The sequence below is a fragment of the Prionailurus bengalensis genome, chromosome C2 (genome assembly GCF_016509475.1).
Source record: "Prionailurus bengalensis isolate Pbe53 chromosome C2, Fcat_Pben_1.1_paternal_pri, whole genome shotgun sequence".
In the NCBI taxonomy this organism is placed as follows: Eukaryota; Metazoa; Chordata; class Mammalia; order Carnivora; family Felidae; genus Prionailurus; species Prionailurus bengalensis.
This window is the reverse complement of record NC_057350.1, coordinates 158099336-158126791: the sequence shown is the minus strand read 5'-3', so window position 1 is coordinate 158126791 and position 27456 is coordinate 158099336. Positions and strand designations below refer to the sequence as shown.

General features: G+C 40.1%; 1 protein-coding gene across 44 annotated transcripts in view; it reads left to right on the top strand.

The window, feature by feature from the left end:
* Positions 1–27456, top strand: part of CLASP2 (cytoplasmic linker associated protein 2) — a 182085-nt gene that overhangs the window by 67040 nt on the left and 87589 nt on the right. For 24 of the 44 annotated variants that reach the window (XM_043595870.1, XM_043595869.1, XM_043595867.1 and 21 more), the window contains 6 exons: positions 7435–7517; positions 10614–10706; positions 14375–14520; positions 17081–17216; positions 22614–22684; positions 26871–26930. In XM_043595870.1, coding sequence (XP_043451805.1) covers positions 7435–7517; positions 10614–10706; positions 14375–14520; positions 17081–17216; positions 22614–22684; positions 26871–26930 — 589 coding nt within the window. The remainder of the gene's footprint in view (positions 1–7434; positions 7518–10613; positions 10707–14374; positions 14521–17080; positions 17217–22613; positions 22685–26870; positions 26931–27456) is intronic. The other 20 variants (XM_043595868.1, XM_043595882.1, XM_043595893.1 and 17 more) reach the window with 1 other exon arrangement.

The following is a 27456-nucleotide window of genomic DNA, read 5'->3' as shown; positions in this document are numbered from 1 at the left end:
TAATGAGATGCGGTGTCTTCACTAAATGATACCTGGGGGGCTTTCTATTTCTAATTCTGTGATAGCATCTCATTTCAGTAGAGCCTGTATCTTCCCTTTCTTCCTTTCCTTTATCCACAAGCTTCGAAGGGATACCTCTCCCTTTTGAGTGCTACTTACCTGGGAGTCCTGGGGGGAGTCTTAGCTGAGGTCTGTTCTACCCCCACCAGGACCCTCATCCTCCATACGGCGTCCTCTGATTTTTCTCTCCAGTGAGGACTCTCAAGTCCAGTCCGGGGCTGGCCTTGGATGTTTGTTTTTCCCCATTTACTTGTGAATCAAAGTTCAAAGTGTCATTAGTCTTCTCTTAGCTGTATTATAAGTATGTGCTGTGGGTGGTTTTAGTCGCTCTTCTCTTTGGTCTTTGGTTTTTGGAGTATGTAGTTGAATGTCTGATTTGAACTTGGGGAACTACCGTTTCCCACGGGATTCAAAATGTCTACTATAAGTTTTAATATTTAGTAAGAAAATACTTTTTTCTTGATAATCCATTATCTCAGCATTTTGTTGAATTTTAGGACACTATTTTATTGTTTTGTTTTTTTGAGTTTATCATTGATGTTGGGAGAGAGTGAGTGAAAGTACGAGCTGGGGAGGGGCAGAAAGAGAGAGAGAGAAAGAGAGTGAATCCAACAGGCTCCACACTGCCAGTGCAGAGCCCCATGCGGGCTTCAAGCCACAGACCATGTGATGTGATCATGACCTTAGCCAAAATCAAGAGTGGTGCTTAACGGACTGAGCCAGCCAGGTGCCCCAGAGGGTTACTATGTGAATAGTTTCTACTTGCGCCATTAATCCTAATCACTTCTTTGTCATGTATCAAAGTTTCATGTATTTTGGGGTCTCTTTTTGAAGTCTCTAATTTGTTTATTTGGTTAGTTGGCCTGTTCCTGCACTAAAACCTGTCATAATTAGCTTTGTAAATCTTGATAGGTGGTAGGGCAAGTGCTTCCTCCCCCGAATTCGTTTGTCATTCCTAATGCCTTTGTTGACTGGTATGTTCGTGATTCTGTCCACATTATTTCTTTAAATCGTGTATTCACATATGTTCTGTAGTCTGTACTAGACAGTTCTAATGTCTGTAACTCTAAAATTTATTATCTGTTACCTGTGACTCTTAGTTCATAATGGTTTGCCTTGTGATTTCATTGCTTGAAGTTAATTTCACTGATGAGAGTTCTTTGAGCCTAAACTGGCAATTGTAGAAGCTTTCCTCAAAGATTTATTCCTGCTCAAAACTGGGGCATCACCAATCAGGAACCCCCTCCCCCCCCCCGCCCGCCCCCCAGCCTCTCCTAGGTCTTGTCTCAAGTCGAGAATTCAAGGTCACTCCTCACCTGTTGGCTGGGGATGCAAAGCCACATTGTGAAAGGAGCATCCGGGAATGCGAGGAATTGCTCAGCTGTTCTTGCAAACAATCGATTGCAGCTTGCCCTCTGACCACAATAATTCACATGCCTTTCAGGTACAAGATACACTCATGGGCTTTTCTCAAAAGTTTCAACTGATTGATAGTGTCAGGTTCAAAGTACATGATCTTGTGGTCTCCATCAGGTCACATGGGAGGGTTCTTTGGTGTGGCTCCTCTCCATCCAGAGGCCTGTGAACTAAAAAGACGTCTTACTCGCACCCCAGACAGTTAGCATCAAAATCGGGTATCAGAACAGAATACCCATAATGGACACTCCATTTGAGAAGGGAAGGGACAGGAAGTTCATAGTAGTCACTGACTTAATGGCAGTTTTCAAATCCAACAGGAACCTGTCGTCAGGTTCCCTTCCTTCTGGGATCATGTTTCTTTGAGGGTTTTATTCTCTCTCTGGGTGTGGTTCTCTAAACCAGTGTTTTCCTCTGTTCTTGGTCTGTGCGGAATTCTGGGCTGCGCCTCCTGAAATATTTCCTTCTTTTGCGTAAAAATCTTGTGTTTTCGACTGAGTATCGTTTTCAACCCTGCTTGAAAGAAGGCTCTTGGGTTAAACTGTCTCTGACTCTTGGTAACACTCTTTAGAAGCACCGGTAATGCTCTCCTTGGATCACTCACTGTGAAAACTATGGGTTTTAGGGGCAACCTGGGTGGCTCAGTCAGGTAAGCGTCTGACTTCGGCTCAGGTCAAGATCTCACGGTTTGTGGGTTCAAGCCCCACGTCGGGCTTGCTGCTGTCAGTGCAGAGCCTGGAGCCCGTTTCAGATCCTCTGTCCCCCTCACTCTCTGCCCGGGCCCAGCCTGTGCTGTGTCTCTCTCTCTCTCTCAAATAAATCAACCTTTAAAATAAATTAAAAAAATTAAAATTCTGGTCTTCTATGAATTTTATTGGGGTTTAAGCCCTATTTACCCCCCATGCTGTTTCTCTATTATTCGTCTTTCTCTGAGGGCTAGTCTCTTGGTTGTAACATGGGAAGAACCTGCCCTTTCCCACTTCTGAGACTTGTTCCCCTTGCTCCTGTCTCTGAAACACACTGCTTTACCCTTTGGCTCACTCACCTTTGTATCCAGCACTCAGCACTTCCTCTTATTGGTAGTTGAGGACTAAGTAGGATGAGTTTTCTCTGTGTACTTCCGCCTTTAAGTACTATTTGGGAATTTCTGAGAGTGCCTACCCTAGTCATTCTGGCTTGCTAGAAACATGCTACCCCCTGAATGTCAGAACCCTCTGGTCCCCCTCTCTGCCCCCATCCAAGTAGGGGCATCCCCTAGTTTACGGTGAGTTCTAGAGCAGGGATCAGCAAACTGTAGCCCACAGGCCACGCATGTCCAGCCGACTGGTTTCTGTTTTACGCCTGAGCTAGGAATGCCTTTTTTTTTTTTTTTACATTTTAAATGATTAAAAATATTCAAAAGAAGAATAAGATTGTGTGACAAGTGAAAACTATATGAAATTTAAATTGTAGTGTCCATAAATAGAGCTTTATTGGAAGACGGCCCCACGCATTCATTTCACATATTGTCTGCGGCAGAGTTGAGTGATTGCAACAGAAACCATATGGCTCACAAAGTCTAAGACACTTACTGTCCGGCCCATCACAGAAAAAATGTAGTGACCTCTGTTTTAGCATGGGTAGACATCTGAGCAGAGCCGTTCTGTTGTTTTGGCCTATCAGTATGTTCCGGTGTGATTGTTGACCCAGTTACATCTGAAAGAGCTCAGTCAGGTCGGAGGCCAGCATTGCCCTCCAGCCCCTGCTCGTGCTCCTGCCTGCAGACTCACTTTACCTCCTCTTGGTGTAGAGACTCGCTGTCCTTCCCTTGCAGTAATACTTGACATTAGAACCCATCACCCACCCGTTCTGACTCTCTGCCTACGGTATTCATTCTCCTTGCTGGTGCTAAAAATGTCTGCTAGCATTTGTTTAGGTGAACTTTAAAGCTGCATCAGAAAATGGAATAGTGATCGTGAGGTGAAACAGTTTGTTCCACAGAGTTTTCCCCTATGCAGAGATCCTTTTCTGTTTGGTTGGCCACCCAGTCAAAACCAAGGGGAAGGGAAGCATTAGGCGGACTAGGATTGTAAAAAGGTTTGCTTATAATACATACAAGAGATAAGCAAGGACAAGATCCGCACGTCCTCTGTCCTGACACTATTCACGGACCCAGTCCGCTCCCAGTGGCAGTAGCTCTGCTTATACAAAGTGAGTTTCAAAGGTAAGAGTGAGATAGGTTGGGGTCAGCTGTTCAGAACCGTGCGCATGCTTGAGAAATTCTGTAATGCCCGTGTCCGGGTTTAGAGACCTAATTGTCACATCTCAGCTGGTCGTCAGGCCACATTCGGTGGTATCTGTAGCCTTATGCGTCTGCAGCTTCCGTGGGACTTTCAAAGCCATTTAATTTCGACTCCGCCCACCCTCCCCACTAGGTTATTTGGCCCTACTCCTAAGACATAACTCACTGCATAATAAAAGGCGTTACGATCTGAGTGAATCGTGACTTGTTTAAAGTTAGACTTTTCCTATGTACGTCCTCAGTCCCTGGCATGTTTTTCTGGGCTCATTTGGGATTTGTTCAGATGCTCTGCATTCCCTTGAAGGTTTTTAATACTGTGTTGTAGCTGGTGCGTTGATGTGTTGGAGTTTACATTCTATTCTACATACGATACCTTTCGTAAACTGCGTGCACGCTGCGTGCACGCTTCATACTGCTCTCCCCCTCCGTCTTCCAGTCCTCTGTAGGATTCTGTCTTCCACACTTGAGCACACCAAAGTTGTCAACTGGCTCTGCTCTGGGACGTCTGCACAGGCCTCCTCTGCCAGTTGAGAGGTATACTTTCCAGGAGTCAAGTACTGTTCTCAAACTTGCCTAATGCTTCCTCTTGTTACTATAACACAGTATTTTGCGGGAAGTGGCATATAAGTGAACAACCCATATTGAATGAAAGAGGAAAGAAAACTGTTTTTATAAAAACTGTGTTGAATATTTAGGAACTACTTGATAAGGACAAGTCCCTAAAGAAATTTGTTTCGGTGGGCTAGGCTGGGCAAGACAACTGTGAAAGATTGGAAAGAAATAATAAAAATCCGGGCTTCTGCTTTCCTCTCAGGGACCCATTGTTAAACACAATGAAACTCAGGGGCGCCCGGCTGCCTCAGTTGGAAGAGAGAGAGTGACTCTTGATTGTGGGGTCGTGGGTTCAAACCCCACACTGGGTGTAGAGATGACTTAAAAAAAAAAAACTTAAAAAAATTGAAGCCCATGTGAAGAGATTGATTTAGTAAACGTTATGAGATGTTAAGATAGTATGATTAGGTATCTTATTTTTTGTTTCTTTGCTTCAACTGCTTTTCAGTTAATCTGTTAGTTGCTAGGACTGATCATGGGCACAGGGTTGAGAGTTTTATTGTTACTTGATTTTTTTATAATATCTAGGGAATAACTAATTTATTTACTCTTTTAGCTGAATTTTCTATAGCAAGTATGCATTCATGCCTCTCTTAATTTATTAAATTGTCATTGCTTCCAGTTTGCAGTTTTATATTGCCTTACAGCTTTGTTACGCTGTCCTGTGGTCCACCTCTTAGTCCCGTTAAAACTCACACACAACAAGATGGAGCTTCAAAGGGTTTGTTTGTTTTGTTAAAGATGAGGGGCCTCTTACCTGCCCTGGGAAATCCTGAGTGGTTTTTTTTTTATTAGGACAATGTTAATTTTTTATAAAATTTTTTTAACGTATGTTTATTTTTGAGAGAGAGAGAGGGAGAGAGAGAGAAACGGAGCGTGACTAGGGGAGGGCAGAGAGAGGGAGACACAGAATCGAAAGTGGGCTCCAGGCTCTGAGCTGTCAGCACAGAGCACAACGTGGGGCTGGAACCCGCGAACCGCGAGATTATGACCTGAGCTGAAGTCGGGCTCAATCGACTGAGCCACCCCGGCACCCCAAGGACAATGTTATTTTTTTTTTTTTTCAACGTTTATTTATTTTTGGGACAGAGAGAGACAGAGCATGAACGGGGGAGGGGCAGAGAGAGAGGGAGACACAGAATTGGAAACAGGCTCCAGGCTCTGAGCCATCAGCCCAGAGCCCGACACGGGGCTCGAACTCCCGGACCGCGAGATCGTGACCTGGCTGAAGTCGGACGCTTAACCGACTGCGCCACCCAGGCGCCCCAATGTTAATTTTTTAAATCCAGTTTTGAAGTATTAATATTTCTCTCGGTAGATGATAAGCTTAATTTGGGAGATATTATTATTTAATTTTTTAATTGGATAGATTTTTTTAAGTTAATTGTCTCTTAGGATATACATTTGGTGTGGTTGAAATCGATTTGAATGTGTTGAATTATCACCATGAAGAAATAAATATATAGAGTTAGAAACTGAGTCCTGCCTCCACCGATCAGGGTTCAGTCCAGAGACGAAACCCACAACAGGTATTTTTACAGAGAGAATTTAATATGAAGAATTGTTAAATGGACCTGGTGAATTAGAAATGAAAAAACAGGACACTAAAGCATCATGGAGGTAGTAATTACAGTCAAGAGCTCCTATTCCTAAGCAGGGAAAACGGGGTGGCGATTATTAAAACGTGGAGGTGGGGCCCTGCAGAGCTGCCGCTCCCGCCTCTGTGAGGAGCTGCTCTGCGACGGGCGGGCGCCGTGGGCCTGGTCAGGGTTAGAACAACTGCCGACGGGAGCCAAGTGCTGCTGCTGAAACGAGCGTCCTGTCAGAGCTGTTAGGGTTTTCCTGAGACAGGCAGGAAGCCAGAAGGAGCAGCTCCCTTCTTCCACTTTCCAGTCTCTCCGGTGCCCCTACTGGTTCTCCTTCCATTCTCCCCGGTCCCCCTGTTGGCAGAGTTTGACAGGAAACCATTAGAATTGGCAGAAAGGTGGTTTGCCCGATCCTAGGCCCGGCATCCGGGAATGTGAAGGAGTACAGCCGGAGCTGGAAGACGGTGGTTCAGTTACTGGCCCTTAAACGGCTGCTACCTGTTAAGTTCACTTTTTTATTGTCTGTGTGCGGTCAGGGGAGGTCTGTTTGCCTGTTGAAATTTAATTTCAAGAACCCCGTTTCCTTCACGTTTGCTTTCCTAGGCTCTGCTGTGTACGTGGACCCTCTGCCTCATTTATTTGCCATCATTTATTGATATTCGGTGTCGTTAAAATTGCTGTTTACCTTTTTAAATGATTGTCTTTTCGCCTGTATTTCTTGTGTACTTGCGTTTGCATTGAATAAGGATGGGAGGACTCTGTTCTTATAATTTGCATTTGACGGCCAGCCTGTCCTCTTTGTTTTTTTAATTTAATTTGATTTGATTTTTTTAAATTGTTCTTTAACGTTTATTTTTGAGACAGAGAGAGACGGAGCATGAACAGGGGAGGGTCAGAGAGAGAGAGGGAGACACAGCATCTGAAACAGGCTCCAGGCTCTGAGCGGTCAGCCCAGAGCCCGACGCAGGGCTCGAACTCACAGGCCTCAAGATCATGACCTGAGCCGAAGTCGGACGCTCAACCGACTGAGCCACCCAGGCGCCCCTGCCCTCTTACTTTATAAAGAATTAGTCAACTACTGCTAGGTACCTTGACTTTTCGGAAAGATGTTGATTTTATTTTAATGCTGTCTTATAAAATGGAACTTCTCTCAAAATTATGCCTTTTTTATATCAAAAGAGTTATATTTTCCATATTTTCCTTGGTGCCAGAATGCATAAAAATAAACTTTAGGCGCTCCTAGGTGGCTGAGTCAGTTGAGTGTCTGACTTTTGATTTTGGCTCAGGTCCATGATCTCATGGATCGTGAGTTTGAGCCCTGCATCAGGCCCTGAGCTGACAGCACGGAGCCTGCTTGGGATTCTCTCCCTCCCTCTCTCTCTGCCCCTCCCCTGCTCACTTGTGCTTGCATGCGCTCGCTCGTTCTCTCTCTCAAAAAATAAATAAACTAAAGAAATAAATCCATCTCCTTTTCATTAGCAGGTGCTTCTAAGGAAGGGGGTGCTGGAGCAGTGGATGAAGATGATTTTATAAAAGCTTTCACCGATGTCCCTTCTGTTCAGGTAAGGATGCCAGTGAAGAAGCACTTCCTGTGATTGGTGCTCATACACCTGTTCGTAGAGTTATTTTGGTCTCTTTCTTAAAGTTCTTTTTCCCCTTAAATTACTGTGTAAGTAAAACACTGGGCTTATTATTACCAAGCTGTTATTTGCTTGGTGCGATTAGAGTTTCAGGTGATTTTTCCCTGAGGCTAAAGTTGAGTCATTACCTTGAGCAGCGTTCGACTACATCCGCTTTTCTTAAAGCTGTTTGTGACACATTGTTCTTCTTTCTTTTGACTCGGTTTGTTTTGTTTTTACACTCCTACCTTTTTGTCCACTTCATCTCTGTCTCCTTTACGGGCATTCCATTCTCTACCTGGCTGTTGAATATGGGGATTTCTTAGGGGTCAGTGGTGGGCCCTCTCCTTTCCACTTCTTCACACCCATGGCTTCAGCTCCCGCACAGGTTTTTATCTCTCTTGAGCGCCAGAATAAGTTCTCCGCTGATGTTTACCTGACATGTCCTTCTAGAGGTCTCAGAGGCATCTCGGACCCAACCTGTCCGAAACGGGACTCATGATCGACCCCTTACAGGTCTACACTTCCAGTGTTTTGTATGTGGACACCGTCAGTGCAGTTTGCAAAAGTCAGAAATCAAGGAATCCTACTGCCTCGGATTTCTCACTTAGTAGCATTCAGAGTTCTTTTGCTTGTATCGTCTCCTAAGAGAATGTTTGAAAAGTTGTGTACCCTCTCACGGAAGTAAATTTTTGAGTTGACCCTATTTCCCTTGTTGGGGGAGAGGGAGTCTGACATTGTACTCCAGAGCAATGCATCGTATCATAGTAAGATTGAGAACGGCTGGGGGGGCCTGCCTTTACTCTGAAATTAGGCAGAAGGACTATTGGGAGGCAAGAAAGCACTGCTCAGAATCCTCCAACATATTCTCTAACAGAATGTTATCTGGACTCCCTCCTACGTCACCTTGTCTCGTGCCCTGCTCCCCTCTGTACTCTTGGTTTTGGGGGCTTTTGTTTCAAGCAAAAGGGGAAAGTAAGGCTACTGAAAAAGAAAGACTCTCTTGAGGAAGGTGCTTGTTCGATATTGTACTCCAGAGCAATGCATCGTATCATAGTGATACTCAATATCACCAGGACCCCTTTTCTTTCCATCTCTCGCTTCTGGATTCCTCCGTTTTGTCTTCCCTCGTGGTCAGCAACATGGCTGCACTGCCCTCTGCCTCTTTTCTGGTTGATGCCGTAAAATTTGTGAGAGTCCTTCTGACCGAACCGATTTAGATCGCATGCGCACGCTGAACCCTTGTGATGTGGAAAAATAATGTGCACCTGTTGACTTCTGGTTGGGTCATTGGCTGTTCCCCTGGCCCCCTTTGCACTTTCTACTCCTGTACTTTGGCCTTCTTCTACTGTCCTCCTGTCGCAGAGCCTTTGCATGTTCTTTTCATTCTAGGGAAGGCTAATCTCCCTACTTGGCCTGAGGATGCTCACCTCATCCTTTAGCTCTCAGTTCACACTTGACTCTTTTAACTAGTTCAAGCCTCCTGTTCTGTATAAATAGACGCATGGAACTGTAATTCTGTTTGGCAGTGCTTTTCTATTGGCAATTTTATATAATTTGATAAATTTCTTTTTTCTCTTTGTAGTTAGATTCTAAGCTCTATAAGGCAAAGACCTGTTGTTTGCTCACCATAGTCTCCTTCGTGCCCAGCATAGCGCATCCCTGTTACGTCAATATTTAAGTGAATGAGAGGATAACGGTGTTTGGCAAATGGTTGGCTCCTGAGGAGACAAAGCCTGTAGCTCTCCTGGTTACCGTGTGGGGGAGCTAACCTAAACCATGTCCTTCTGCAGTGGTGAATCATGATAAGGATATGAACGCTGTAGATACATACCTGAAGTCGTTTTGGGGAATTGGGCTTATTATTACTTCTTAGGATATTTGCGTCTTGTTTTTAAAAACAAACCATTTTAAGAATATATCTGAAGTTACTCATGAGCAGAGAAATAGCATAAGGGTAACAGATAAGGAAGACAAAGGATTTTACTTTATTGTCTATAATGTATTTCCATTTTCCACTAAAAATGGTACTAGAAGGTGGCTAACAGACACATGAAAAGATGCCCAACATCGCTCATCATCAGGGAAATACAAACCACAACCCCAATGAGTACCACCTCACACCTGTCAGAATGGCTAACGTTAACAACTCAGGCAACAACAGATGTTGGCAAGGACGCGGAGAAGAGGATCTCTTTTGCACTGTTGGTGGCAATGCAAGCTGGTGCAGCCACTCTGGAAAACAGTATGGAGGTTCCTCAAAAAACTAAAAATAGAACTACCCTGCAACCCAGCAATTGCACCACTAGGCATTTATCTATGGGATACAGGTGTGCTGTTTCGAAGGGACACACGCACCCCCATGTTTATAGCAGCACTATCCACAATAGCCAAAGTATGGAAAGAACCCAAATGTCCATCAATGGATGAATGGATAAAGAAGATGGGGTGTATATATATACAATGGGGTGTTAACTCGGCAATCAAAAAAAATGAAATCTTGCCATTTGCAACTACGTGGATGGAACTAGAGGGTGTTATGCTAAGCGAAATCAGAGAAAGACAAATATCATGTGACTTCACTCATGTGGAATTTAAGATACAAAAGAGATGAACATAAGGGAAGGGAAGCAAAAATAATATAAAAACAAGGACAAAACATAAGAGACTCTTAAAAACAGGGTTGCTGGAGGGGTTGGGGTGGGGGGTGGGCTACATGGGTAAGGGGCACTAAGGAAGACACTTGTTGGGATGAGCACTGGGTGTTATACATGGGGGATGAATCACTGGAATCTATTCCTGAAATCATTATTCCACTATATAACCTGGATGTCAATTAAAATAAATAAGATGGGAGCAGTAACACTGCCGCTAAGTACTGCCATACAAAATAAATTACATAGCATTTTATTTAAAAATAAAATGGTACTGGAATGAGAATTAATCTTATTACTTGAAAGATTATTGTAAATATCGGGGCACAGTTTTGATTTTGCTTAATGACAAGAAATATTAATGGTATACTTTTGTATCTTTAAGATCTATTCTAGTCGAGAACTTGAAGAAACATTAAATAAAATCAGGGAAATATTGTCAGATGACAAACATGACTGGGATCAGCGTGCCAATGCAGTAAGTTTTATTTTTTGTTTTCTGACCCCTTTCCTCTTTTTTTCACTGTTCCGAAGATATGGACATTGGGCAATATTACTACATAGCATTTGCTTATGAAAGAGAGAGTTTGATAGCTAACATTTCTTTCTGGAAAATACTTTGAGGTGATCAGAATTCGCTTAGGTAGGGTTAGTTTTCATTGTTCGTGCTGATCAGTGCAGTGGAGCCTGGCTCACACATTTGTTTGTCTCTCTCCATGTGCCATCTCTTGTCTGACCAGGAAAATGTGAGCTTCACTGATGTCCCAGGGCAGTGGCTCTGTGGGCTGTGACGAACATAGTTGTTCCTCAGCAGTGTCCTCAGCTCATAGAAGGGCTTCCAGAAAAGCAGGTCGCTTTGCCTGCATGCTCGATAGTCACATAGTATTGACAGAAATCGATGACAGTATGTGTGTCTGGCTTGCTTTCTTTCCTCGTATACATCTCTCTGAGTACAATAAATATTTTTCGCCCATGATTTGAAAAGAAAAAAGTCTCATATGCTTAAGAATGTTTTATTTAGGGGAGCCTGGTGGTTCAGTCGGTTAAGCTGGACTTCAGCTCAGGTCATGATCTCACGGTTCGTGGGTTCGAGCCCCACGTCGGGCTCTGTGCTGACGGCTCAGAGCCTGGAGTCTGCTTCGAAGGGTTTCTGTGTCTCCCTCTCTCTCTGCTCCTCCCCCACTGTATTCTGTCTCTCTCTCAAAAATAAATATTTTTAAAAAACTTTTTAAAAAGAATATTTTATTTAGGGGGCACCTAGGTGGCTCGGTCAGTTAAGTATCCAACTCTTGATTTCAGCTCGAGTCATGATCTCACGGTACATGGGTTCAAGCCCCACATCAGGCTCTGCACTGGCAGCTTGGAGCCTGCTTGGGAGTCTCTGTCTCTCTCTCTCTCTCTCTCTCTGCCCCTCCCCTGCTCACTCCCTGTCTCTCAAAGGTGAATAAATGTTAAAAAAAAAATTTTTTTTTCGTAAATAAATAAATCTAATTTTGAAAAAGAATATTTTATTTAGCCTAAATTCCTTGATAAAATATTTGATAAATATTTTTAAAATAACATCTACATTGACAAAGGACTGTATATGTTAAAATTTGTAAATTTGTCAGATTTACATCTGAGATTCCAAATAAGTACCTCAGTACCCCCAAAAAGCCAGAGAAAGGGTTCCATCTGAAGTCTTCCACTTGGAGAGCAGCCTGTTCTCAGTCTCCACTTTCGTTGATAAATCACATAGGGCTTTCTGAAAATTGGCCTTTATGATGCTACAAACAAAAGAATGTTAGCTTCTCTTTAATAGGAAGTTTACATATTTTAAAGTATTAAAGTAGTTTAACAGAAAATGTGTCCCATCTTTGTTAAATATGGCTCATTACTCTGTCTTCAGCTCTGAGATTAGTATGAGACAGGATGACCTGTATCATAGGGGATCTGTGGAGAAACAGGACAAATTAAATGTTGTCAATATAAAACACAAACTTGGTACTTAAGAGTTTCCTGTTGGGGTGCCTGGCTGGCTCAGTCATTGGAGCATACAATGCTTAATCCTTGGGGTCGGGAGTCCAAGGAGTTGTGAGTTCAAGCCCCGCTTTGGGTGAGATTACTTTTTTAAAAAAAGGAGTGTTTTTCTTTTACTTTGAAACAACCCTTTTGGAAACATATAGATGGTCTTTTAATTTAAAAAAAGTTTTTTTGTAATGTTTGTTTATTTTTGAAAGAGAGAGAGAGACAGAGCGTGAGCAGGGGAGGGGCAGAGAGAGAGGGAGACACAGAATCCCAAGCAGGCTCCAGGCTCCGAGCTGTCAGCACAGAGCCCGACGCGGGGCTCGAACCCACAAACCGCAAGATCATGACCTGAGCCAAAGTCGGAGGCTTAACTGACTGAGCCACCCAGGAGCCCCTAATTTTTTAATTAGAAAAGTGATATAGGCTCATTTTAATAAGTGAAACAGTACAGAAGTTTTATAAGGAAAAAGTTAATAGTTTACTTCGTATTAGGGAAACAAATGTTTTCATTTTGTAGTATAACCTCTTCTCTATATATGTATGAGAAAATAAACAGCCCCCCCCACTCCTTTTATAAAAATAGAGATCATACTAGATATACTACTTAATAACTTATTTTCATTCACTTTCATAAATTGTGTCCATTCAGTACATTTGCTGTAGGTGCCAAGCGTATAATAGTTGCTCAGATATTTATTGAACGCAGATCAATATGTACATATATTCCTTAGTTGAAAGATACCATGTAATTTACTAACCCATTTCCCATTCGGTGCACTTAACAGTTGCTTTTTCTTTTTTGCTATTTTGACAGCATTGCAATAAACATCCTTATACACATTTATAACACTGGTGTTTCTATTTTTGTAGGCTAAATTTTTTAAAGTGAGGTTGTTGGGTAAAGAATAGATACAATTTTATTTTAGTAGATATTGCCAGAATGTTTTGAACAAAGGTGTCAGTAGCTCGTAATCTTCCTTACAATAAGAGCGTCTGTTTTCTTTCTCATATTGGATGCAGTGAAGTCTTTAAGTTTTGCTAGTCTGATGAGGAAAAATGAAGTGTCTTTATTGTAATTAGCATTTGCTTATCTCTAGTAAGGGTGAGCACATTTTCATGTATTTATTTGGCTCCATTTAATATTGGGTTATTTGTCTTTGTCTCACTTTATTGTCATTCTTTGTGTATCGTACTCCTGTGTTACAAGTAATTTTTTCCTACCGTATTGTGATTTTTGTTTTTAGTTACTCTTGCTTAGGTGTCTTCTGACTTCAATGATAGTTTCCCTTCATTATGTGCTTTAAGATTACGTAACTATTCTTTCAGATTTTTTTGTACTATTATAGTATCTTTTGTATCTTTTTCAATGTTAATCCGTCTGATTTATAAAGATCTCTTAGAATTTTAGAGAACCTCAGAGTTTACTGTGAAATTATACATAATGGAGATGATGGGTAAACTTTTAGCTTCTCATTATGTCTGAGCACAGATGTGCACTGGTGGGTATGTTTTGATTATGTGATTTTATTAGGTATGTCGGGTGCTAACATGGAACACATTTGTCAATCCTGTATTAAAAAGTCATGCTAAAGGTTAGAAATAGGGAGAAAGAGCTATTTATTTCACAAAGTACCTGTGACCGTATTAAAATACGAAGCTGGCACAGTAGTTGGTCCATTGGATTCTGCACTTTTGCTTATGGGTGAGTGCAGGTTGCAAATCTGGCTCTTTAAAAAATAATCTCCTTGGAGATAGTGGTGATGTTTCCCGTTTTGACCGTACTTAATGCCACTGAATTGTATGCTTTAAAATGTTTGAAATAATTTTATGTTAATGTGTATTTTACACAATAATAAGAGTCCCTTAAAACTTTAAGATTTACTTACCTATTCATGCATCGTGTATGTCCATTATGTATATAACTAAATCTATATATAATGTTCTTTTCCAGAAAGCTTTTTGTGGTTTGCATGTTTATAAAATACATTTAATCCTGGTAAAAGGTCTGAATGTAGTCATACAAATATACTGAAACGTTATTTTTTAAATTTTGTTTAAATAATGAAGTTTTGGTAACTTTTTTTTTCTTTTTTGCACTGACACTGTTTATGTCAATAATGAGAATTCTCTTTACTTTAGCTTAAGAAAATTCGATCGTTGCTTGTTGCTGGAGCTGCACAATATGACTGCTTCTTCCAACATTTACGCTTGTTGGATGGAGCGCTTAAACTTTCAGCAAAGGATCTTAGATCCCAAGTGGTTAGAGAAGCTTGCATTACTGTAGCGTAAGTATGTTCTTTTTGGATTTGTATTTTTTATGAGTAAATTTAGTACTCAGTGACTCAGTGCTCATTAAGTAAAGCAGCAGCAGGATAACCCAAAAACAGCATGTATGTGATCCAAAAATAATTTTTATTATAAATAAGGATTCAGTTTGTGTGATTTCTTTTTCTTTTTCTTTTTCTTTTTCTTTTTCTTTTTCTTTTTCTTTTTCTTTTTCTTTTTCTTTTTCTCTTTCTTCCTTCCTTCCTTCCTTCCTTCCTTCCTTCCTTCCTTCCTTCTTTCCTTTCCTTTCCTTTCCTTTCCTTTCCTTTCCTTTCCTTTCCTTTCCTTTCCTTTCCTTTCTTTCTTTTTTAATCTTTCTTAACAAAAACGTTCAAATGTGCTTATATATCTAAAGCCCACCGGCTCATTTTTGATCACTGAATGCATAAGAAGAAAATGAATGGGTCTGAGAACTATTCAGTTTTCTCTTTACTGATTTGGATGTTAACTGATTTGGATTTCCAGTTCTGAAATTTTAGCAATTATTCTGGAATTGCAGCGTGTGTCATTAGCTTATCGATATCTAAGTTTATTCCGTATGTTAATATTCTCCCAAAATTCTAGTATGGTGTGACACTTACATTTCTTTTACCGCTACTTCTGATATGGGTACTGCTGTTGTCTAAACATTCCTTTGAAGATAGGGAACACAAAGATGTCTACTATTAATATTTCTAATCAGAATCCTGTCCTGGTCACAGCAGTGGAGGAAAAAGCCCAAGAAATAAAAACTCTGAGGATTGCTAGAAAAGGAACAAAGCTGACATTATTAACAGATGATACAATTATCCATGCAGAAAACCACAAGAATATATAGGTAAATTATCATAATTAAGGGACGACAGCAAGATGCCAGATGCAAGTCAATGTACAAAATAACTGAGCGTCTCTTAAAAGCAATAATAAAAAGGAAAACAAAACTCTACAAAATAGAACCTTGAAAAATATTTCATGGCGAGAGTTCTGCTTCTAGCTGATGATGCAACAGAGCTGGTACAGGACTGGCTGTCCTGCAGGAAAGTGGATAAAACGTGTAGAACAGCTGCTCATAGATGGGGGACAGTGGACAGAGCAGGACTCTGATTCTGGAAAGAACCCAATCAGTTGAGCAGTATGATCAGCACAGTGTGACCAAGAGACGCTTTCTGGACCTTGGAGAAGGAAGAAGGAAACCAAGCAGAGCAAGACAGTTCCATCGAGTCGAAGAAGAAACAGAGACTGGAGTTGCGGAAGGCTGTAGTGGTTACCATTTGCGATGCAGAATCCGGGAGAGTAGGGAGAGAAACGGAAAAGAGCTGTAGAGATGGCGCTGCGTCAGATGGATCCCATGAGTCTGGCCTAATACTGGTCTGTGCGTGTGAAGGGCGCAGCTCCCTGAGGTTGCGAAAGAACTGTTGCTGGGAGCTAGAAGCTAAACAACGGTTCCCAGAGCTCATGTGGGCTGGAGAGATTCAAGTTCCGAGGAGTAGGATGCAGAAACCCAGCTGAACACCCAGGACATTCGGTAGAGGTCCCAGAGAGGCCGTTGTATGGGGATGGCACTAAAGCAGTTCCAAAACCAGGCTCCTTCCGACAGACTGATAAAGATCACACTGATTCCCAAGTGCCTCACCTGCCTACCGGAACAAAACTTCCTTTTTAAAGGACGACCACGCTATCTGTTTGCTTGCTTCTGGTTTGAGGTTCCTTTTTGCCCACGAGTCTAGACATTCGAAAACTGAAAGTATAACTGAACACTAGTAAATAAGCCTGAGTCAGACTTCCTCTTTGAGTCAAGAGCCTGAGGTTTTGGAGCTAACTGTATCCCAACAGTGTATTTTAAATAAGAGACATAGAACAGAACCAATACTGCAAGCATTGTGAGAACTGTGCGTGATTACAACATCCTTTCTAAGTGTCCTAACTAAATCACGCAATGAAAGACTGAATTTTGTTGTTTAACTACAGAATTGGAAAGAGAAGACAGACGTCCTTTGGGTCAGCCAGCTAACTAGCGTGTAGTAGAGGTGTATTTTCAGTCAAAAATTCTGAAACCCTACCCCACAGGTGGAGTATTGCTGACTAAAATAGTGGTAGTACCATTAATAGAAATAGTGGCTGCCTTGAGGAGTAGTGATTTGCGTAAGATTTTGAACATATGTTGAATTTAAGATCGATGTCGGAGCGTCAGAATAGAAATACTTGATGGATGAAGACTAATAGAGGTCAGGGCAATCAGGGCTGAATGTTTTTACCTGTCAAGATAATGGTTAAATTCTGAGATCAGATGGCTTCTCTTTGCCATTGTAAAGAGAGAGTAAAATGCCAGATTTCAGCTTTGGACTGGACAGTTGAAAGGGGGGGAAAGAGGGAAATGAGTAATATTTGCACTTCCCTTTCTCTTTTGCTTTTCTGCTGTTCGAACTGTTTAAAATAAAAATTTTAAGTTAATTCAATGAGAATATTTTTAAAGTATCTGATTCTACCTATACTTACCATTAACTTAAAAACAAAACAACATTCTTTGGTCTTCCTTTGTAGACATCTTTCAACAGTTTTGGGAAACAAGTTTGATCATGGCGCTGAAGCCATTGTACCTACGCTTTTTAATCTCGTCCCCAATAGTGCAAAAGTCATGGCAACTTCTGGATGTGCGGCTATCAGGTTCATCATTCGGGTAGGTTCTTCTGTCTTCCTCCCTCTCTCCTCCCCTCCCTCTTTTTCAACATACTTAAATAAGTCATTGGCATTTTTATTTATTTACTTATTTACTCACTGGTTTATGAAATAAAAGCAATACATGCTTATTACAGTTATATAGAACATTTAAATAATACAGAAGATTTTGAAGTAAATACTCTTGCATACAGAATGATATACACGTGTGCATGTACTTAGGGGTATGTGTAATTACGTTACAGGTGGTAACGGGCAGATATCAAACAGTAAAACTGTTACAGGCAGTGGTATGATAGGCAAATTCTTAATATTTCTCATCTTCAATATCTTGAAGGTGCCCCCAAAAGAACAGTTAAAAAAAATAAATCTCCCCTCTTGAATTCTCTTCTACCATTAATCAGTCTAGCCATTCAGTATATACTTTTGCAAACGTCTGTTCTATGCCTATACAAACAGTATTTATTACAAAATATAAACCTAATGTTTATATTTTACCTATATATAAATAATACTTTCTCACTTGGTTTTTTCAACTTCATGAACTTGGGCACCTTCTCTTGTCTGTACGTTTAATTCTTCTTAACGTCTAGATTGGTTCTCTGTTGAAAGGCGTTGACATTAAGTCATCTTTATGGAGTCCTTTCTTTCCATCCTTTACCAACATTGTGTATTATCAGTCACTTACAGGTCTTATAATTTAATACATGGAATATTATTTCATATTCTGTACTTTGCATTTCTTAGATTATTAGAGACATTGGCTACTTTTTTTTCCTTTCAGAATTCTTCTATGGATTGCCCAGTTTATACTCTTGGTACAGTTTCTCCTCACTGATTTCTAAGGTCTTTTTTATATATCATAAGTATATTGATTCTGTGTTACATATGTTTTACATGTGTCGCAGGTACTGTTTTCTACCGGTCTGTCAGTTCTTCAAATGTTGTTTAAACTATCGTTTGTTATATAGAGAACCTTTAAATTTTTATGTATTGAGACAATGTTCCTTTTGTGGTTTTTGTTATAGTTAAAATGACTTTCCCTATTTCACAATTATAAAAATATCCAGTTTAACATTTTTATAATTTTGTTTGTTATGTTTAAATCTAACTGGATTTTGTTTCTGTGTGAAATACAGATATCTAACATGATTTTCCCCCCAAATACAAAATGAGTTGACTCAGTGGCATGTATAATTCAGTCTTTGTTGCAACGGCAGCATTTTCATATAGTAAATTTCCATTAAGTGTATGGGTTTGTTTCCTGAGCTCCTATTCAGTTTCTTTGGTCAGTTTATTCTTTCCTATTAAAGGAATGAAATTTCTTTCTGATGTTGCTGCACCAGAAGGGTTTTTCAGCGGTAAAATCAAATGGCTGTTTAAAAAGCTATGAATTTATCTTTGAAGATGGTCCGTTTTTTCTGTTTTAATATTTGTTTAAGGTTCTCTAAATCCAGAAAAATAACAGAGATTATTGAGGTCTTTGTTTTGTCTTGAGTCTAATGGGAGTACTTTAAATATGATGTTTGGTGCAGATTTCTTTGGATACTCTATATTAGGTTAGGGGAACTTCTGTTTGTATTTTGCTAAATTTTGATCAGGAATAGATGTGAAGTCTTATCAGCTATCTGTGTAATATCTTTAGAAATGGTTCTCTTTTTAGTTATCCATTGGACATTCATTGAACTGGATTCTGCTTGGCCGTTGTTTGTTACGATACTGCTGGATTCATTTGGCTAATACTTCAGAGTCTAATACTATGAGTCTTTTTAGAATTTCCTGTACTTTTCTTATTTTATATATTTTATTATTACATTATTCTATTGTGAGGGCTTGCTGACCTTGGAAGTTCTATAATAATTTTTCAAATGTTTTAGACCCTGGGCCCTTTTGCATTTCACTTTGAATCGTTGGTTATTTGTATTTTCTTAGAATATTCTTTTCATATAGAGTTTAAGAATCTTCAGCACGAGGTGGTATACTGCCTTCTCTTAAGTTAAAAAAATAATGCCTCTGTAGCGCTATGGTTCTGTACCATTTTTTCTTGTTTTAATACTAATTTTCTTTTTTTTTTTCTTTTTTAACTTGCCAGAGGCATTGTTTCTTTTATAAGCCTCAAATTTTAGTTTTATTGGTTCCAGCGATGTTCTTCAGTTTTTTCTAACTTTTTAGTTCCTATAAGTTTAATTCCTTTCTTTGACCTGCTTTGGCTCCTTTTCCGCCCTTAGATCTTTGTAGTATGTCCTTAGATAATTTGTTACAGTTTTTGTTTTGTAATATTATAAGGCTGTAGGTTTTCTTGGATTTTGGCATGAATCATTTAGAGTTGCCACGTTCTCTTTATATTTCTTTATCACTTGTAATTTTCATTTCAGCATCCTCTTTGAGTTACATCATGATACTTGGTTTTCAGATGGTTCTTTTGTTGCTCTTGTCCTTAGTTTATAATTTCATTACATTCTAACTAGAGAATTTGATTACACAGTTTCTTCAGTGAATGCCTTAAATTTTATTTGTGTCTCAGTACATCATGAATTTATATAGGTAGTCTTTTAGTACTTGCAAACTACGGAATTTGTTTATAAAGTACTTTGTTCATCTCTAAATCCAACTTGATATTTTCTATTATTCCAATTCTTCATGGTCTCATTTTTTAAAAAGGTAATTTATCTAAAAAATTCTGATTCTGTTTTTTGTCAATTTCAGTTTCCTAACAGTTCTTACTTTATTTTATGTATGGTCAAAGTTTTTTACTATCACCATTTTGAAATAGCATTTCTTCCTGTAATTTCTGTTTTCTGTTCATTGTGCTTTTTCTTACCTGTTTCTTATTTTCTTACAAGTTCCTTATTCTTTATCAGTGTCAGGAATAGAACCTGTTTTGCTTCCCCCACCTTTTAAAAAGACTACCTTTTGTCTAATTCATGTCATTTTCCCCTCAAACGTTAAATTGAATAAAAACATTTTCATGTCCAGCAGTTGGAAATTGTGGTTTTTTTACTTCTTTCTCTCCTGGCCATTGGCTCTTACCACCCATTTTTTAATTAGTTCTGAGTAATTTCTGTTTGGTTTAGTGTGTTCTCAGTTTTCATGTATATTTACTTTTGCATATTTTAAAGTGACTTTTCTTTACCCTAACAGAGCTAAAAAGTTGGACTTCAGGTTCATATTCCTTTTTTCTCAGAATTATTTACCTTCATTCAGAATTATTTTAACTTTTTATTGTGTCTCTAAGAACTGAGATCCCACTTGTTTCTTTCCTAGAAAAACAAAAATAAAACCTTGCGGAAGCTTTCCAGGTGTTAGGAGCTTTCCTCCAGCAGGGACTTCCACCTTCACTAGTGCTTTCCTTCCACAGTGTGTAAGAGTTTCGATGAAGCTGAATTTTCCTTAAGTTGTATTAATTTTTGTGGATCATTTATTTATTGCTTCTGTTTTCTTTGCTAGGTTTGGGGGTTTTTTTGTTGTTGTTGTTGTTTTGTTTTTCCCTGTTACTGTTGTTACACAGTTTTGGAACCTTCAGTATCATTTATCATTTCTCGGATACTTTTTTTGTTTTTTGCCTTACAGGTGTATGTTCTCAAGAAAAATTCCTTGAAATTCTACTTCTGTGACAATACCCATGCTGCCATTCTGAGGCCTTATACATCCTACATTGTTTTCAAACTTCTTATCTTTCATAAGCTTGTTTAATGTTATTGATACACTATCCTGTCATCTCACTGAAAATACAAATCAGGTGGTTTTGTTGTTTTATGTTATTTCCTATTTTCTGTATTTTGTTTGTCTCCCAGAAGACTCCTTCCTTAGATTGCTGTCTTTGACTTCTAATTCTTTTTTTAATTCTAAAGAAGGTTTTTATTTTTCGGTTGTCAGCTTGCATTCATAAACTAAAACCTAAATTGTCCGACTTGGTGTTTGGTTGAACGCTTCGTCTGTAATTGTAACGTTCACTTTTTATTTTCCTTGGGCACAGCTCTCCCTGAATGTGACATGACGATAGTTAGGTCAGTGTATCTCTCCATACGTGCCACCGTGTTGAACGCGTGTTCATCAGCAGTAGGGTCTGGGGAGGTTACGAAGGGAAGAAAAGGAAGGTGGGGAAGACCTACGCAGTGTGTTGTGGCTGGAGAGTCTCCGTGGGCTCGAGGTCTGTGGCAGTGTTTGGGAATAGGCGCTTCTGGGCGCCGTAGGGAGCAAGTCCACAGGGCCCTTCTGTGCGGAGTGTAAGCTCAGTAGCCCACAGGTCAGCACTCTCTTGTGCACTTCTCATTGGAGCAGCTTCAGGTGTGTAGGTAGCCTCCCTCTGAAGCAGCTGAACAAAGTTGGCTCTTTTATTTTGGTTGAGTTCACTCTAGCTCACAGATGTGCCACACACACTCCTCTTCGGTGAAAGGCTGGTTTTTCCAATACCGGAAGCACTTTTGGCAGAAAGTCTTTAGCTGCAGAGAGCTGCGTTCCCCAGGGTCTTTTCCCTTCCCATTATGGCCCACACGCAACAACTGATTGATGTGGAAGTTGACGTTGGGGCCATTCGGAACCAATTCGAGCTGCTCTGAGGGGCCGTTTTAACTCCAGAGCTCCCTAATGGCTTTTAGCGAAGAGATCCTAAGGCCCAATCACAGATGGATTTCTTCCTCTGCCCACCCCTGCCTCCTTTGCCCTCCTTCCACAGGTGTTGATCCCAAGGGCACTCGGGAGTATCCTACATGCTAGACTTCATCTCAGAGCTGGTTTCCTAGGTAATCTGGCCTGTACCATTAGCTCAGAAGAAAAAATAGGGTATGTGAAGCATCGACTATGTATGCTTAGGTTACTATTTTATCCTTCTGTCTATTGTGTACTTTTTAGTGTTTACTTCACTAGAGGAATGTAAAATTACTAATAGAAATCAAAAGATTATATCTGTTGAACTTTACCTGAATTCTAGACAGCTGTGGTTTAGCCACAGTGAAACTTCCATTAAAATCACCATTTCCGAGTACATTCCCAGCAGGTAGGGTTGCAGGCTCACTCTGGTTACTCGCTTTGATGGCCTACTAATTATTCTCTTCCACCGGCCGGCCGTAGCTGTGGCACTTCAGAGAGTTTGACAGATGCAAGCCCAGTCCTGCTAGGGCTCCCGCCCCCAAACACACTGCCCCGACAGTTCTTTGCAGTTACACAATTAACTTCTCTCAGGTAGTATTACAGCCACACCTGGCCTTCTGAAACTATATCATCATTACTGTTATTTAAGTGGGGGAAACTGTTTGACAGGTTTGATTTCTTTCCAGATCTCATTTTATGGTCTTTTTGTTCTATTCTAATATATCTAAATACTTGGGTGTAAGGCAAATAGAAGAGATTATGTGAAGCGGACTATATTTCTCAACCTTTTCTAAAACATCTTTTTCAGCATACTCATGTACCCAGACTTATACCTTTAATCACAAGCAATTGCACATCAAAATCAGTTCCTGTAAGGAGGTAAGTTTTGAGAAAAAACTAATTTAGTATAGTTTTATATTATGTTAAATTCTTAATTCTGGTGCAAAATTTAGTTGTCACAAATTTCTTACCTTCTAGAAACCTTAGTAAACTTTTTCATCTCGTGTCCTACAAGGAAAAAGAAATGACCATTACAACCACCCGTGTTTTCCAGATTTCTCCTTTTAAGCTTTGGTTTCTTTGGGCCACGTGTTGCCTCATTTTCAGAGAGAATGGAGTCTGGCATCAGGCTTTTGCTAGAGTCCCACAACTGCCACTTGACTGTTCTACTTGGGCAATTATACTGCTCTGCACGTCAGTGTGTGTGTATGTTAGTACCGCTGATGATATCGACCCCATGCCATTGTGAGGATTAAATGAGGCAGATCCACATGAGTAGAATTCATTATAGTGTTTGGGACAGAATAAACAGCCACACCAGGTCAGCCTGTCAGTCTTTCTCTGTCTTGTGATTTCTGCTGGTTTTAATACCATCGGGATCACCATCAATACTAAAGACAACAAAAACAAGATTTGTACGTTTGATGTTTAAGAAAATTGTGAAGAGTCAGGGGCGCCTGGCTGGCTTAGTCAGAAGGGCACGTGTCTCTTGATCTCGGGCGTGAGTTTGAGCCCCATGTTGAGTATAGAGATTACTTACTTACTTACTTAACTTAAATGCAGAAATAAATACATAAATATATAGATACTACAGAAAAAAATTGAAGAATCATACTATGTGATTTCGCTTACATGTGGAACCTAAGAACAAAACAAATGAACAAACATTCATAAATACAGAAAACTAATTAATGGTTGCCAGAGGGGAGGGAGATGGGCAAAATAGATTGAAAGGGATTAAGAGGTACCAACTTGAACTTTAAATAAGTCACAGGGATGTCAAGTACAACGTAGAGAACATAATCATGATATTGTTGACCTTTGTATGGTGACAGGTCATAACTATCGTGAGCATTTTGTGATGTCACATCACTAGCTTGTATGCCTGAAACTAATATAATATTGTATGTCAACTACAATTAAAAATAAGCTTTAGAAATGACTTTAAAGACATTTTTAAGTACCATATTTTATATGCTAGTATGATGCATGTACCCATCTGTTTTGAATTCATATTCTTTTCCCGATCTCAATTTCTTAACTGCTTTAAAATTTTGTTAGTTTGATTTATTTTATTCAAAAACCATCTCAAACGATTTTTGCAAGACAGCAGATATAAGAAAATCAAACTACATTTTTATATTTGCAGTGAAGGATGTTTAGTTCAAAACAATTTAAACTATAGTCCTATCTGATCATGTTTGATATTACCTCTGTTCCTATATGCTTATAAAATCTGTTCTTACTCCTTCGGTCATTATTGCTTGAGTAACAAAACAAAGAAAATTGTAAAGAATCTCTTTTTTTTTACTTGATAAATATATGTATTTAAGTACTTTGCTAGGAAGAAGCTGAAAGAGGTATTACTGCCTTTAAGTGGTTCAGAGTTTTGGTGACAAGTGTTCTGTCACCTGTTTCTTAGGTCCATGGTCAGCAAATGACAGGTCGCTGGTCATATCTGGCCAACAGTCTAGTCTGATGCAGTCTGCAAGCAAAGACTATTTCTTTCATTTTTGAAGGGTGGTTATAAAGGGAGAAAGAAGAAAAGTACGAGTTAGAGACTGTTTGTGGTTCACAAGGCCTAAAATCTCCGTGCCTGGCCCTTTACCGAAGAGGTTTGCCAGTCTCTGTCGTAACACCGAGGAAAGTGGTAGCTAGAGAAATAGGAATGTAACAGAGAAGAGGGAGTCAGGAAACGCGTCATAAAATTGCCTTGAGGGGTGTCTGGGTGGCTCAGTCGTTTAGGTGAACCGTCAGACTTTGGCTCAGGTTGTGATCTCGCGGTCTGTGAGTTCGAGCCCCGCTTCAGGCTCTGTGCTGACACCTCAGAGCCTGGAGCCTACTTCCGGTTCTGTGTCTCCCTCCCTCCCTCTCGGTTCCCCAACTCCTGCTTGCACTGTGTGTTTCTCTCTCTCTCTCAAAAATAAACATTAATAAAGGTTTTTAATTTAAAAAACAAATGCCTTGAAAATGGGAAGCAATTCAGTAACTGTAGGGGAATTGAGTGGGTGTTACCTAGGCAGAGATGTAAAGCTTCTGAGTGGTGCAGAGCCATCAGACAGGCCATTGAGGCTAGAACACGTGATAAACGGAAGGTTACAGTAGGAAAAGAGGCTGATGTGAATGGGGGAGGGAGGCCAGGAGTAGGTTAAAGTCAGTGTAGAGGGCTGTGAACGTCTACGAAGAGAAATTTCGACATTGCTTTATACTCGGACAGTTTTTGGTGAGGAGGTAATGTCATCCATCTTTTTATTTCAGCTATGACCAGTGATTAAAAAGGGACAGTGAGAGGGGCGCCTGGGGGGCTCAGTCCGTTAAGCATACAACTCTTGGTTTTGGCTCAGGTCATGATCTCACGGTTCGTGAGTTCAAGCCCCACGTCGGGCTCCATGCTGTCAGTGCAGAGCCTGCTTGGGATTTCTCTCTGTCTCTCTCCCTCTCTCTTTGGCCCACCCCCTTTGTACTCTCCCTCTTTCTCAAAATAAATAAATATACTTAAAAAAGGGACAATGAGAAATATTGGTTTAATTCAGTAGGAATTATTGTTCTTGTAGCTCATGTAAGAGGGGCAGGGTCTGAAGTAAGCTGTATTGGTGATCACTGATTACAGAGTTCATTCAGTAAATAAATCCAAGGGATTTAAGGGTATAGAAATGAGAACTTGATCATTGGATATAGATCAGATGCTTCACACTGGGAGTTCTGCAGTCAGGATGCCAGGGTTTAGGTCCTATCACTTTGGGCAAGTTAACTTAACATTTTCTGAACTATACAGTATGGGCTAAAAGAATGGATTTGAGAGGGTAAGAATTAATTTGTTCTTTCGTACGTAGTGTTTGAGCTGACAGTCTCTGCCAGTGTAGAGATGTCCGCGAGCTGGTTGAAACTTTGACTTCACGGCCGAATGAAAGAACCAGTGCTGGAGGTAAAGGACTAGATGTGAGCAGCAGAGCTGATAGTCAGAGCTAAGGGTGTAGACGATTCAGGTGATGTTTCCCAAGTAAAGGCTACGAAACAGGTGGGTTACAAAGAGCGCCAACCAGGTGAACACTTATTTAAGGGAAGGTGGAGGAAAAATGTTAATAAAAGAAGAAAAATAGGGGAGAACTGTGTCATCAGATGCCAAGAAAGAGAAGCTCAAGAGTGAGACAGCTGAAGGAGTTGAGAACGAGAGGGTATAGGAGGAAATATACAGACACTTGAGTAAAAGTTAAGTGTGTGCATGTTTAAGAAAACAGATGCGGAAATGGAAGATCCGTTCCATCTTTCTTGGTCACCTTTGTATGTCTTCAATTTCTAGTGCATAGTAGGTGCTCGGTAAGTATTTTTTAAAATGAAATAGTGTTAAGTTTTATAATTGACACACATTTTAAGTTAAAATCATGGGGAACCCTGCAGGTTTTTTTGAACTGTGTAGCATAGGAGTAGTTGGAGCCTTAAAGTAGTTAAGTATTTGAGAAGTTACAGTAATTAAAAACGTGGGGTACCCGGGTGGCTCGGTTGATGAAGTGTGTGACTGTTGATTTCAGCTCAGGTCATGCTTTCATGGATCGTGGGATTTAACCCTGCGTAGGGCTCTGCCCTGACAGCATAGAGCCTGCTTGAGATTCTCCGTTTCCTTCTCTGCCCTTTCCCTGCTTGCGTTTCTTCTCTCTCTCTCAAAATAAAGCAATAAACCTAAAAAAAAAAAAAAAAAAGATAACCTAAAAATATCTCGTACTTTAAATTAAAAAAAAATTTTTTTTTTTTATTGTTTATTTATTCTTGAGAGAGAGACAGAGCGTGAGTGGGGGAGGGTCAGAGAGAGAGGGAGACACAGAATCTGAAGCAGGCTCCAGGCTCTGAGCTGTCAGCACAGAGCCTGATGCGGGGCTCAGACTCACAAACTGTGAGATCATGACCGGAGCTGAAGTCGGACGCTCAACCGACTGAGCCACCCGGGCGCCCCCCTTGTACTTTAATTCAGAGAACAAAGTACAGTAGAAGAAAGTGTTAATTAACAATTAGTTTTAAATAAACATAACTTCACATAGTGTTATAACATTTAGTTATAATTATTTTTCAGGCGCTCATTTGAATTTTTAGATTTATTGTTACAAGAGTGGCAGACTCATTCATTGGAAAGGTATGTATTAACTCTTCCTTTCCTGCTTCCCTGTCCTTCCCATTATCACCAGTTCTTTAGAAGTTGATGGTACTGGTTTTGCATTATTTCTCCTTTTGCTTAAAAGCTATTTATACTGGTTTCCCTTTAAAGCTGTAATGTAGTCTGATTCCTCTTACTTGGTGCAGCTATGATTTTCTTCTTTACTTACAGGGTGAATGAGGATCTCTTAAGTAGGATGGATTAAATAAGATACTGCAGGTTAAATTGGACAGAAATTTTAAAATGTATCTCCAGACAAGTGACCTAGGTTTCCTGAGGTATAATTAATCAAGTAATGAATGATTTAAGATAGAAGGAAGGTACTTCTTTTCAGAGGAGAAAGATTTTAAGAAGAGAGAGATTCATTGGAAAGTTTCTCCATACCAGCTGTCCAGTATCATTGGTAAGGTATATACTGGGCAGTATCTCATGCAGCTCTGAGATGAACAAGAGAAAAATGTAGGCAGCCAGCTAGCCAGTTGGCTATTTGCACGGTATAATTTCA